Source organism: Scatophagus argus, chromosome 10 (assembly GCF_020382885.2).
Source record: "Scatophagus argus isolate fScaArg1 chromosome 10, fScaArg1.pri, whole genome shotgun sequence".
In the NCBI taxonomy this organism is placed as follows: Eukaryota; Metazoa; Chordata; class Actinopteri; family Scatophagidae; genus Scatophagus; species Scatophagus argus.
The window spans coordinates 5,302,891-5,317,994 of NC_058502.1; the positions used below are offsets into that span (position 1 = coordinate 5,302,891).

Genomic DNA, 15,104 nt, shown 5'->3' on the forward strand with positions numbered 1-15,104 from the left:
CTGACTTCAGGCGCGAGTCATTGTGTTTCTATCCCAGGCAACACCCTGAGCTTCTCTCACCAGCCACTGAAGTTTGCGTGACTCATTGAGTCTGGTCTCTCATCTGAGACCAGTTTGCCTTGAAGAAGGACCCAATCAGAAACCTGGATCAGACCCAGACACACTGGAGGGATCACATCTCCTAATTCCAATTCGAGACCTGGACGATCTAAGAGGAAGTGGTGAAGTTTCCAGACAAAAAGAAATTTTAAGTACAGTTCTCAACAATGCCACGAATTTCACTCTGCCGTCAAACAGGCAAAGCAGGATTGGTGAATCATCATTAATCATATCTGGACTGGCTCATATCCAGCTGGGCTAGACTGACTGAATTTCAGGTGATTCAGGCATCTGGTTCGACTGCTCCCTGAACACCAATGTGTACAAGCAAGATCAGTGGTTCCCAATGTTTTTGACTAGTGACTCCTTAAAATGAAGTAATCTTGCACTTGTAACCCTGTGCTTACATACATCTACCAGTTGTGACCAGTTCAACCAAAGATTCATTTTGTTGTCTGTTTTTGTTTGTTTGTTGTTTGTTGTCTGTTTTTTTGTTTTTTTCAGGTACATTTTAGAGGTAAATTTCACAGCTAAGATTCCATCAGATTTGGGGAAAAAATGTGGTGTTACATTACCCTAAGTTTGGTACAAACGGTCATGGTCCCAGGAGGATGAATCCTGCTGACTTTGGTGATCTCCTGACTTTTCCTTTAGCACCAACATGACGTTGACTTTTTTGGTTTTTGGTGAAATGTCTCAACAGTGAAATTTGGTGCAAATAGTCACGTTCCCCTGAGGATAACTTTGGTCACCTCTTCACTGTCAGTCTAGTGCCACCTTCTGGTCAAAAACTAACTATTGAATGCTTTGGTTTACAAGCAAAACTAATGACATTTGGGGGTCTCACTCTGGCTTGGAGGGGAGAATCTTATGGAAACTTCTCCAGAAAAACAAATGTAAGCGGGTTCTCAATATCGTCATGAACATCCTTTCTTTCTTCACATAAGCCCAGAAGCAGATTTAAAACCAAATTAATAATTACACCTTTTAAATGGCTAAAGAAAAAAGAGAGAAAGAGAAAACCTGAAAGTGTTGATATTGTAGCTTAAGGATTGTTTTAGATTATCTGTGAATTGATCAGCAAGCTTGGGGGCATACTTTAGCAAACTCTGACAAGTTCTCACTTTATCACCAACATTATAATCACATTACTGTTGAATACTGAGCTGCCAGCAGGCTGCCACTGTCGACAAAAGAGCTTTATTCAGCTTCACTGCCTGAAGGCTTCAGGCGAGAGCTCGAGCTGCGTCACTTCAGGCTGTACAGGCTTTCAAATGACTCACATCATCTGAGAACGCACTCACACACAAACACACAGGTGCGTTTTCTCTCCGCTCACTCTTTATTGCCTGAGAAATTTACCAAGTGCTTTTTTAAAACATACTTTTACATACAAACCATATTAAGGTCACTGATTGTTTGCCAGGACAACACAGACGGTGGTGTGTAATCTCCAATATAATGACGAGTAATTATTTGTTTTTCAGTAGTCTTCCTCTCTCTCTCTCTCTCTCTCTCTCTCTCTGTCGCTCTCCTTTGTCCTCATTTAATTCAACCTCTCTCACCCCCAACCCCCCACACACACTCGTCCAGTTAAACATTTACACAATGTGTGCGTGATTATGTGTGCCAGTTAAACATTTACACAATGTGTGCATTTGTTTTCAAACATCTGTAAACGTGCTCAGTATGGTGTGTGTGTATGTGCGCGTGCGTGCGTGCGTGCGTGTGTGTGCGTGTGTGTGTCAGTCTAGTGTCCGTGACAGTGTAGATTCATTATGGCTCAGCCCTGTGGTTAAAAAACTCTCAGGGAGCAAAGCACAAGGTCTAATTATCCTGCCAAAACACACACACACATTTGAACACACTCCAGCAAACTCCAACACACACTCTGTCATCTTTCAGTAAGAGGTAAAACCCTTTGTCCTGAAGACAGAAATAACTCAGAGGAACACTGTGGGCCACTCAGATGTCACTGACTGGCTGCTCGTGTTTTTGTTTATGTGTGCGTGAAAGACAAAGAGCGGGAAAAACTGTATTCTTAACCCTTGTTTATCCATAAGTTAAGAGTGCATCAGTGGACTTTAAATGAGGAGTCATAATGCTATCAAACTCTAAAACATTGGTGATGTGGACAAGAGGAAGAAAAACGCAGTAAACATTTCCGGTTTCTGGTCCGGGCTAAATGAAGACAGTTGAAGTTAGCTGTAATGACGTAAATGCCTCAGACAGAAAAGCTCTTGAACTATACTTTTAGCCTCTGCGTCGTCTGATTGTCGGACTACAACAGGCTCTGGTGTGTTATTTATCTCCCCAGCTGGGGTGGTAGGACTCCCCTTGCTTGGCTGACATTTCAGTGTGAAAACTGAAGGTGTGGTGAATTTGGACATTAAGCAGAGAGAAGTGACAGCCTTTGACAGGGATGGACAAAAAGGACAAAAGAGAAAAGTAATAAAAGATGTGACTTAATGAAGTTCATCAGTTACATTCAGAACTGCGGCATCACTAATGCAGCTTTTGTCTGCGGGTGCTGATGTGCTGTGTGGGTTTGCATGTAGGGGGTAATGTGCAGACAGATGTTTACATGTAAGTGAGACTGCATATTTGTGTGTTTAAACTTGTTATGCACGCTCTAACAAGCAGAAAAAAAAACATTTTAAGAGGTAAAACCTTCAAATTATAGTGTTTGGGGGAGGTTTGCATAATGGCACTTAGAAGCAGAGAGAAGTAAGAGTGAGAAGGAAAGAGAAATATAACAGTTTACAGTGTGTGTGTGTGTGTGTGTGTGTGTGTGTGTGTGTGTGTGTGTGCCTGCCTGTAAGTGTAGCCTTGTTTAGAGAGCTATTTTTGAGAGGCAGCATAGTAAGTTGTGGTGACCGAACAGAATCACATGAGCTTTTTGGAATGGGCTGACTCAATGTTTCCACTGTGAAGAGAAAGAGACAAGAAGATGAAGAGCAAGATGAGATATTTGAAATCCTTCGTTTTTCCCCTAATCTACAGGCAGAATCGATAGTTTCCAAACCCAAAGGGAAAAATATGGTAAATATATGAGATGGAGGAGATTTACTTTTCTGTCCTGAATGCTGAGCAAACTGCGTTGTGCCCATTTCGTGATCACATTTAGCCTTCATTACTGCCATCAGTTTTGCACAACCTTCCTTATGTAGACTTAGACTTAGACTTCCTGCCTTTCACATAACAAATGTTTCCCATTCATTTCAATACAAAATGAACTTGCAGATACTTTAAACCTGAGACGGGTAATTCATCACCGTGAACACCTGAGCTCCTTGTGGGTAATGCTGCTGAAGTCGCAGATTGATCTGAAAAGTCTGGATGGTGCGTTGGATGGATGGAGCTCGCCAAATTTCATGATTTACCACCATAGCACATGAATGAAAGTCTCAGATGTTGGAGCTTCCTGCCAACATTTGAACTCATCACCCAGGCAGACATTTAAAATCTGCACTTTGAGCTGAATTAGAATACAACACTACCATAACTGAAGGTGACATGATGTCCATTGTGATGGATTCCTGCTGTTTAAGTCTCAACTGAACTGAATGGAAACCAATGGCTGCCTGAAATGCACACAATGTGGATAAACGTGCAATCGACACATGCTTTAAGAGCTGCGGTGAGTTGTACGATCTTATTTGACTGGCTGGCTGAATGACAGCGTGGCTGATTCATCTGTGCACCGATTTACCCTCTGACTGCTGGATTTTCTGGTTGATTATCTAGCTATTTGAATGACTGACTGCCAACTTGTTTGTTCTCTTGTGTCATGTGGACGTTCAGCTTTTTTTTTTTTTTGGCATGTTTATCAGTTTTGTATCACATCTCTTTAGCACCGCTGTTATGCACAACTTCAGGTGCTGTACAAGCTGGCGCTTCTTTGTGTGTGTTTGAGTGACAGCTGAACTACTTGTTAGGAGCCCACAGAGTTGTAGTGACAGCAGGAAAACGATTTGTGGCAGCAGGTTGTCTATTCTCAGTTGATGGGATGGGTTATTTGAGGTAAGACTTTAAATGAGGTAACTATTAGAGGATTACCCACATGTGTGTGCCTGTTTCCTTTTTCGTAATCCCGAGCCATAAGTTTGAATATCAACAGTATTGGTTGGTGGAACTGGTTTTGGCTTCATGTCACTCCCAGCCTGCACTTTTCCAGCTTAGGAGCACATCTGCTTCTGATTGCAGTGGAAATCAAACCTCTCATCCTGACTGTGAAGACCAAACCAGCCCTATTGTCTGCATGGGCTTTTTAAGCTTGGGTAATTATTTGTATTCACGGTACACTTGATTCACTGCGACCTTTTTGACATCGCTGTTTGTGTTTGGATTAAGTAAACGAGATGCAACATGTTATTTTGTGAGTTTTGGAGGCGCTGGTGGTTGTACTTTTTGTCTTTGGGGGGAACCAGGGTAGTTATTTTCATACTAAACGTGTAAGACGTGATCGGAGTACTCATCTAACAATCAACAAGAAAACAAATAGGCGTGTTTGCCAAAATGTAAAACTTTTCCTTTGAATCTGTAAAGCAGCTGAAGAAACTCTGAGAACCTCTGTTATCAGACACCTATCTGATAGTGATTAGAAGAAATAAATCCAGGTGTAAATGCACTGAAGAGGAACGATGATCTGATTGCCCACGAGGAGGTTTGAGACTCATTGTTTACAGATGTTGGTCAGTTGTAAATGTGTCAGTTGTGTTTGACCACCATCAAGTCTCATCTCCTCCCAGGTACACTCCATCCTCCTGTTATCTCATCACTGACAGGTTCTCCTGCACTGTCATTCACTGTAGATGTAAAATACACTATATAGACAAAAGTATTGAGACACCTGGCCATTACACCAACAGGGACTTTAATGACATTGCAGTCTAAATACACAGACAGCCTTGCAGCTATAACAGCTTCCACTCTTCTCTGAAGGCTTTCCACAACATGTTGGAGTGTTTCTGTGGGAATTTGTGCCCATTCATGCAGCAGAGCATTTGTGAGGTCACACACTGATGTTGGACCACAAGGCCTGGCTCATGGGCTTCTTCTGGTTTCAGTTCATCCCAAAGGTGTTGGATGGGGTTGAGGTCAGGACGCTGTGAGGGCCAGTCAAGTTCTTCCACACCAAACTCATTCAATCATGTCTTTATGGCAGTGTTTCCCAACCTTTTTTGAGCCGTGGCACACTGTTGACACAAAGTTGGCAGCATAGCATTGTCCAAAATGTCAACCCCCGAAAAACAGCCTCATAAAGAGGTACTCTATAGTGTATAATAAGTGCCTATGATGATAGGCGCTTATGTCCAGAACATCTGATCAATCTGAAGTAAAAACCGATATGTATAAATCTCTCCCTGACGATCCTCTTTCCTCATTACTCAGTCAGGTATCCAAACCTCAGTAGATCAACAAATCAAGATGTGTTATAGTGAAACAAGCTCTCCGTAAGTTTACTTTTTGTCTTGAGACTCATAAATCTGCCAGCATGATCTCTTCCCTCACACAGCAAACTGCAGCCCATCTCAGCAGTTGAATCAACAGTTCGCGAGGTGAGGAAAGAGAACAGAAACTCTGCCAATTCAAACACCGCAAAGCTGGAGTCTGTCTTCCAAAGCTGCTATAAGGAGAGACAAGTGTCTAATGTGCAAAATGATAAGCACTGCTGCAAGCAAATTACCATTAATAACAACTCGTGCAAAGTTTTCACAACATAGTAGTACAATTACACATCTAAAGGCCAGAAGGGCTGTAACCAAAGTTGTTCTTCAGTTAAAAATTCTACCTGAAACAAAAGTGAAGCTCTAAACTGTGATCTCAAACAAACTTCTGAACCGCAAATGAAAAGGGAGTTTGAATTAATGGATGTTCACTTCAACTTTCACACCCACTCGAGCCTTGATTTATGATAATAGCTTCAGTTTAAGTGGTGGCCATGAAACGGGAGCTTCTCCAAAGAAATCAATGTTTGGAGAGAATTGGCTCTTGACTTCACTGCCAAACTCAACACTTCCTTGATGACAGTCAGGGATATGAAGGCTCAAGTTTGAGCTGCAGTGAAATCTGTCTGACAGCTCTGAGTTTCTGCTTCTCTCTTGGCTTCATCCCGCACTGGCATGTCCTCAAATGTTGATTTCAAGTTAGGAAACACATACGATGGTAATTGCTGGGTTAAAAAAAAATCCAGAAAAATCACATATTACGCCAAAACTAGACTTGCTCTAATTGGAAAGTGTCATGAGACAACTTTTTGATCTGAACAAATTCAAGTGTTTGCCTAATGATGGTGCTACTTTTACTTAGTTGAGCTGGAGCAAAAATGAATTGTGCTTCTGCCTCTAGATGATGCATCACATGTAGAAGACACACTGAGTTTTGTGGTCTGTTTTTAAACTATGTTTGATGCCTCCTGGAATCTTGATGAATATTTCATACTTGTCAGACTGGTTCTGTAGAGGAATGTCATGTCTTGTTCAGGTCAGTATTCTGGCAGCTCTTCGGTCACCTTTGAGTCAGAAGCTGAATTAGAAGCAGAGTGATTTCATTACAGGGTTAACTAGTCTTCCCCTCACCTGTTTCCTCCTCTGGCATTATGGGTTTCTGTGGTTTTTGGCTCACTTTTCGAATCAAACCACACGGCTTTGATATTCCCCTCTTGCTCTCGACCATAAAGATCCTGTTTTTCAGAGAACGATCTCACCCCCGGGCAAAATGTTTTTTCTGTGCCGGTCGATGTCTGGATGGGCTGGTATAGTCCATCCGGCTGGGCTGTTTTTAAAGGGCCTTGTGCCAACACGAGACATTTATCTTCCAGCGGAAAACCTGATTCCTACTCTTGTAAATTCCTTAGTTATTCTTGTAAATGCTCCAGTTACAGTCTGAGGTTTCCTCTTTAAACCTTTATTTATTAGAGCAACAGTAACGAACTCTGCTTTACATTCATGCATCTTCAAAGTTCTACACTTCAGAGCTGCATTGTGCATCATTTTGTTCTACTTTCAGCCACTAGTGGCTTTTTTTCTTGCCCCATAAATTGATTCATGTAATAAGGTGAATCCTATGATTTACTCCCAATACTAAGTTGAAGCAACGTGTTCATTGCAGCAATCACCACCAACTTTTCCGCCCGTCCTCAGCAACAGCAGCCTTGTTGTTTCTGGAGATTGTTTTCTTTTGGGCCAAACTTCCTGACGCAAGTCAACGCAGGGGAAATTGTCCTTTCTCTGCTGCTCTTCTGTCCATCCAGCAGATCTCTTATTGTTGAGAGGCTGCTGCTGGAGCACTGGGCCGAGGCCAAGGTGCAGAGCTTTCAGCTTCAGGGATGGAGAGCAAATAAAACAAACAAAAAAGAAAACACCTGCTTTAGTCACCAGTGTGCCAAGTGTGTCAGAATGACTGCAGAGGTATTTAAAATAGTAAAAGACAGGAAAATACTCAACGCCACAGTGGGTGATCTTACTCATTAACTAAATTCTCCACATGAAGAGGATGTAATGTTTACAAGAAATACGTAGTTATGTTTCAAAGCAATGTCAGAATCTGACATTGCTTCAATTTTAGATGTCTCAAACAAGACATTACACAACCTGTTGTGAGACTTTCTGCAAACTCGGGTCTCATTGGCTGTTGGTTGGAGTCTTGATTAGTAAAGGGAAACGCCACAATTTTTTACATATGAAGGTCAGTTTAATCATCATGGAAACAGCTGCATACTGTCTTTTATGCCTTTAGAGGGTGATTTCCAAAATTTGAAGTTACTCTGATGAGATCTTCATGGTTATCATAGGCTTGAGTCTCCACACGTTTGACAGCTGCATTATGGGAAATGCCAGATCTAATGTTTGGAAGTATTGTAAGAGTATGAGTCAGGGTATCTCAGCCTCTGTCGCTTATTTTCCTTGTACATTATGTATAATATTAAATAACTGTTCTCTTTGTTAACTCATGGAATATTGTAGTCTTTAATGTACTGTATACTCAGTGAAAAAATGTACGCTTTCATGTGTGTGTCCTGGTGGTGGTTACAGTGACAACACCAAGATCGGAAGCCTTCAAACACATTCAGACATATAAACACATGTGCACATATGCATTCATACACACACCTGGAAACAGAGAGAGTAAAGAGACTTGTGGCAGGATGTAGAGAACAGCACTTACCTGCTTCCTGTGGATGTAAACATACAATATGTGTGTGTGTGTGTGTGTGTGTGTGTGTGTGTATGCACACGCGTGTCTTTGATTTTAAATCTTCAAGGGGCCGCAGGATGTTTAACTGAACATTTGATGTATATCACAACACACTCAGAATATCTGGTGAAATGAGAGCTCTATGCAAAAGCCAATGCAAATCATTTGGACGTAATAACCTCTGATGATTGAGGTTAGGCACTTTGAACAACTTACGGATAAGTACTTTTCCACCTATTAACCACATAAATCCTTAGGGAAGTGTACATTAATTATCCAAATTAGCATTTTGTTTGCCTAGCACATTGTTCATACAATGCAAACAAAGCAAACAAACATGGTTATTACTATAGCTGTAATACTAGGACTAACTTCACTGCAATACAAGAGCAATGCTGGATTTGTATGTCCTCTTACATGGATCATTAACAAGATTGTGACTGGTTGCTGGGACATGTAGCTTTACCTAATTTCCCTCAGGGGATTAATAAAGGTACCTGTCTATCTTATCTTTTCTTCTGTAGCTCTTAGGGTTTCAAAACAGGGTTTTAATACATGTCAGTTAGTCAGTTTTCTGCCAAGTCATGGAGATAACGTTACCTTATTTAGCTACTCAGCTAGATAAAATGGGCTAGCAACAGTTGCGATTTCAGTGGATTCAGCTGCAGGCAGAAACACAAAGCCTGCTTTTGTTGACCTCTGTCCTGTTTTGTCTATGTGTTATAGTTGAAGATTATTTAACCATCTTCTTCTATCCTTACACTTCTGTGTGATTATTTCTTTGTCAAACCTCCTTTTTCTGGTCATGTGTCCACCTGTTTTTTCTTGCAAAGGAAACAGATTTTTCATGCAGTTTGTTGCCACCATGCTGGTTACCTGTAACATATTTTTCTCTGAAATCTCTTCTTCTCTTTCCTTTCTCTTCCAGAGGGTGGAAGGCAGACCAGTTGTGATCCCTCCAAACCCACTGCCACACATCCACCAGGAGCCCGCCATGCTGCTCTGCGTGGGCCTCCTGCTTCTTCTGATTGGACGGGTAATCTACTTGCAAGGCAGTACGGGCAGCCAGGACCTCTCTCAGGTTTAGCCTTTTGGAAAACCCAGCAGACGTAGCATTTTTCTTTCATAATGTATCTGTGTTGGATCTATCACGTCTTGAATCTCTTTTTTGAGGAACTTTTTGCCGTATTTTCTCTCTTGTCCAGATTGAGAAAGGAGACTTTGGATTGTATTCATTTTGATGATTTGATAACACCTTCAAAGAACTCTAAAGAATTTTGGTTTTTCCGCTTCTGTTCTTCCTTCACGGTCTCTGAGCCCTTGCAATGCTACCAAAGAGCCGGGATTTTGCACTTCTTTCCAGCGCAGAGGCGGTCATATCATCTACATATGCGTCTGTGCAAATTCAGATGTGCCTTGTACAGTTTCCTGTTTACTATTTTTAGCTTTTTTTGGGGGGGTGATACTATTGTACAGAGATTATACGTTCCTTGGGTCAACAACTCTGCAGACCCAGGGTTGTTAAAGAAAATGGGTCCAGTCAACCTTTAGCTTATCCCTGTGAAGGTTTCGGGCAGGGAAAAATGAACTTGCACTCCTGTCAGGTCAGAATCCAGCATACAATAGACCTTGTGAACTGTGTGGGAACAAACTTGGGCCAAAGTTATAATTTTTATCCAACATTTTTATCACACAATTGTTCTAAACTCCCGTGCCATTACATTTTGTTACCATGAATTACATGCCCGCTTATGCCTACACTCTAAGTTAACAAGATGCAACCGTACACCAGCATTGCCATGGACAATGGATTGTGTCCTGATTATTTGAGTGCTGAAAGATACAGATGTTGACTTTAAGAGTGATCAAAGGCCATGTCATGGTGAACACACTGTAATTTGTCGACTTCTACATCTGAAGCCCCACAGGATTACGCAACTTTCCCGAGAAAATCGAATCTTGTCCATATACAGCTTAATACTGTATTTGTAGACATTGATGATAAAGTGTCCACTGTGTTTTCTGTGTCATATTTGGTCATGTTTCAGCTGCAGTAGCTCTCCTGCTACTGTTTGTCAGATATGTAATCTATAATCAGGTAATCTGTTATCAGGATTATTATCCCTTAGAGGTACTTTAAGTAGATGCACCAATTCTGCCGTTTAAAGAAAAATGCGAGTGTATTTCTTTGGATTTCCATTAGTTTTCTATATATCTACATTATAGAAATTTCTAGTCTTGGAAAATTGCAAAAATAATGTTTTATACATGTATTTCATGACTACTTAATGACTTATTAAACAATAACTGGTACACAATAGACATTATGACCTGTTAATGTGTGAATTGAACCTGTTCAGACATATTTTGTAATGTCCCATGAATAACCAGCCTTTGAGTAACTGATACCAGTCTTCCTCTGTATGGAAAAGCCTGCATGTTTCTGTAACTGCTAGAGCCAGGCTCAATGGTGAAAGGGTCTAACTGCGTAATATTAAAGATTTCAGAATCACTTTTATCACCAAATACCCTCTGTGAACACAGACTCCTAAAACATGACAGTAAAACAAAGCATTAAGGGCTTTCATTTTCCCTCTTTGCTCTCATTATCTTCGGCATTACAGCAAAACTAATTTTCCCGCTGATAATCAAAAGCAGAAGCAGGTTATTTATCAATACAGTAGTAAGATTTGGGTATTTGTTACTCAGTTGCCAAGATAGTGGAGTGAAATTCAAGATGATGAACAAAATCAATAATCATGTCAGTCTTTTAAACTGTTTCATTTCTAGTTGCATTTTTTACTCATCTGCTACATGTTGCATTTACGAACCCTATTTTGACATACATAATACTTACAGGATTTTTCTGCAATGACTTTTCTGTCTTCCACTGTTTTGTTTCAGCCTCTGGATTTGCCATTAGCAGCCAGACTGAATGTATTTGGCAGTTGTTGGTTTGTTGACAAGGTCATGTTATCCCTTTATTAGTGCAGTGATTTGGACCCAGCCAAGTTTCCTCACGCTTGCCAGGTCATTAAACACTGACTCGTAAATTCATTCTCCAACCAAACACTGAATCATGCAGAGTCAAAGAGGGTTTTATCATTGACTATTTAGATGTCAGTAGTATGTCAAACCGTGGTGATACAGACTTTAGTTTCATTACATTTGTTGTTATCTTTAAGGTCTCAAAACTTATCACTTTGCGCTGCTCTTCATCAGAGGTGTGGAAGTTAACCAGACCTTCATTTGCCAAACTGACCAGTTAATCCTCATCACTGAAATTTTCTTTTATGTAAAGCCAAAAGAAACCATTTGAAAACACTTCAGACGAAGCATAAATTTAACCTTTGTTTGGCTTTATCAAGTTTTTTTATAGTGTAGAACGGACTCATCACAGAAAAAAACACCCTGTGGTTCTCGCCAACTGGAAATATGGTTCTTTGTGCTTGGCCACAAGGGGCAGTAATGAGCTGACTACAGATTGGCACGCCTTGGCAAAGAATATGAAACTTTCAAAAACTCATGAGTTTATATTTTATTTTATTGGTGATATTTTCAAACAGTATTTTTCAGTATTTTTTCTAAATAAACATGAAGACGAACTGGTTGGATTGGTTAACCATCCCATGTCCTGTGAGGTGCTGCTTCCATGAGCTTTCTTTACAGAAGCATCTATGTAAACATCCAACACTGTGTTTTGAAAGTCCATGGATGTCGACCAAAGAGGTTTGCGTGAAACTATTGTTTTCTGGGTTGTTTTGGATGGTTCAAGTGAAATGTTGCCAAATTGCCGGCCATATTGTATGTTGTTTTGATCGGTACCAATCAATCACAAAAACACATCAGCTATGGTGTGGCTCATTAGTTGTTTCTGTTTGGCGAGACGAGCTAGTGTCAGAAAAGTGCTCTGAAACTGGCTAAAGCTTTACTTTTCTGTGGCAGTTCATCTGTTTCAAACGGAAGTCTCTATCAGAAGCACTGAAGATACGATGGATTTAATCTTCTAAAACAAAATCACCGCTCTCTGTGTAGATATCAAAACGATAACAGCAAATCACAGCAGCAACAGCAGCACAAGTTTGTTGTAACACAATAGATAACCAAATTCATCTCAGTATGTGTTTGAGCCAAGTGTGCATGTTTGCACAGTTGTGTCAACAACACTGCATAGCAAGCTAAATGTGTTTCTGGCTTTCATCATGTCCATAGATTTTAGCTACTCTGTCATCTGGTTAATCTCATGTTTTAATAATGTTAAAGTAGCTGTTCAGCCTCAAAGTTTAATTTTCAAACTTCCTCCAGTGGAATGATGGGTTGCTGTCTATTCAGTAACTACACCTTGTTGAAATTTGTTACATTATTTGACAGAACTCACGAAGTTACAAGTCGTAAACAATGGATTGGACATCCCTGTATTCAAAAGCACCAATAGGGAAAGCCAGGGGCGGGGCCCAAGGGGTCGCACAGGCCCCCAAACCAGGGACTCATCATGAAATGTTATTTTGTTTTGTTTTGTCAATCAACAACTACAAAAAGACAAACTACAAAGAAACTCAAAATTACCACAAAGGGACACAAATAGACCACAAAGGGACACAAATAGACCACAAAGAGATACACAACTACTGCAAAGAGACACAAAACCAGCTTCAAGCAACTCAAAACAACCTCAGATGACTCAAAACAACCACAGAGGGACACACCAACTACAGAGATGCAAAACCACTACAAAGAGATAGAAAAGCCTTAACACATATTTACTCATATTACATTTCCTTTCTTTAATACTGTTACCCCCAATTCAAAAGTTCTTTAAGCCTGCCCCCTGCCCTCTTTCTCTTCCCTTTTATATTCAAGCTAAAAACGAAAAGGTCTTGTGTCAGTTTGTCCACATCTTCCTTGTTTCTTGTCTTCCACCTTTCCTGCTGGAGAAATGTATAAAATAACATGAAACCTTTCAGAGCAGTGACACACAATATCCATTCGGAAAAGTGCACATCTCAGGCTTGTCAAATGTACTCGCTTTGCTCTTCTTCTGCTGTGGCATTAAGAGTGTTGTGACTGCACGTTGATTTCTGATATTATGCCATGTGAAACCTAAGACCTCATTTAGAAGTACTGTATTACAGCTGGAGTGTGAGAGGAGAGCATGGCAGGGAGGAAAGTGAAAGATGAATTACCGTCTTCTGAAACTGATATGGAAACCTGGTAATGTGTTGATTCACATCAGCCTATCATTTGTAGGTGTTGCAGTGCAGAAACAATTGTGTGACATTTAGGGTTTTGCTGACTCAAGTCAACCCTGCTGGAGCAGCTGGATTTGTTTGAGCTTTTAGGATTCGACGAACAGGAGAATCATTCACAGTCTATGATCTAGCAACAGGAAAATAAACATTTATACTAAAAACACATGAGGTGTAGGTGACAGAGAAACTGTGGTGTGTTGTGCTTTGCTCCAAATGCTGTACAGAAATGCATCTGCTGGAGTCTGTTCGTGCAGAAATATAATCTAACTAAAGTGAACGACTCCACATGACCCAGTACAACTGTAGCAACATGATGTCTTTTTGTTTGTTTGTACTGTTATTGTACACTGAAAATGTTGTAATTATGCTGTTGTAATTGCTTCAAACTGCCGTAAATAAAGCTTTTACATCTTTTTACACGGAACTTCATGAGTGCTTCATAAATTGCATGTCTGCTAACAGAAACATAATTGTTTAATTTCCCTGAGGGAGTCATCCCAAAGGCATCAATAAAGTGAAGTCACATCTACAATTTTGATATACTTCCATACTTTGTGCTACTTTGTCCTTCAACTCCACCTTTTCCAAACCAACTATGCTATCAGTTTATAAAATATCAGTTAAAATTCTTTAAGCTTGGCTTCAGCTGCAACAATGCTGTTTAAAAAATCATTCAAATACCTAAAACTCTAAGAAGGGCCACTCTGCTTAATGAGTTTTTTTTTTTTACTTTTTATACTTTTAGTAATTTTGTTCTGAAAATGCAAAACCATTCAGGTTATCCTTAAAACGTTAAAACCTCAGTCATGCTGACAAATTTTACAGCCACCTTTGCATTCCATTTAAATGTTACAGTTTGAGGAGTCAGTTCTTCATTTCACATGGAGACTTTACAGCTGCAGATGCTCCTGTTGGACAACATGCCAATTATACATACATATATACATCAGCCTTCGTCGTGGTTGGCATATACTTCATTAGTATGAAAAGAAACAGTCATGACTGAATTTATCGTGGATTAAAGAGCAAATTTCCATCATTTGGATTTTTTTCAGACTACAAAAAAAAAAAAGAAACGCATCTGCAGAGTTTTCACTCACAATGCATGAACTCTCACCAATACGCTGATGATGTTTCTTAATTTACTTAATTTAATGAGTGAACTCTTCAATGTACTCATTCAAGGGAAAACAATACAAGTCAGACAAACTCATGTTTTTGAGGTGTGAAAATAAAAATAATAGCTTATTATAAAAAAGCTTACTATTAAAAGCTTATATTTATGTTAGGTTGATGAGAAAAGATATGTTAATTACATTAAATCCATGCATGATATTTTACAGGGTTTTTCTGTATTTGCACAAAATTCTGTATGCACAGTCTGTACTTGTGTATTTATGTTGTTGTTACACTTCCTTGATTTTAATGAAAATTAACACAATAAGCAATGTAATATTAAACACAACAAAACATAAGAAATAGTCAGACAAAATAAAATACTGGTTTTGGTTTCTTTATGACATGTATGTATGGTCCACAGTCCCACGGTTCACTTCA

The 15,104-nt window shown here is 39.9% G+C and overlaps 1 protein-coding gene across 2 annotated transcripts in view; it reads left to right on the forward strand.

Moving 5' to 3' along the window:
* bcl2l11 (BCL2 like 11) overlaps positions 1 to 13,964 on the forward strand; it is a 27,161-nt gene extending 13,197 nt beyond the window's left edge. For both annotated transcript variants that reach the window (XM_046401632.1, XM_046401631.1), the window contains exon 4: positions 9,227 to 13,964. In XM_046401632.1, coding sequence (XP_046257588.1) covers positions 9,227 to 9,385 — 159 coding nt within the window. In that variant the 3' untranslated portion in view covers positions 9,386 to 13,964. The remainder of the gene's footprint in view (positions 1 to 9,226) is intronic.
* Positions 13,965 to 15,104: the final 1,140 nt, after the last annotated feature.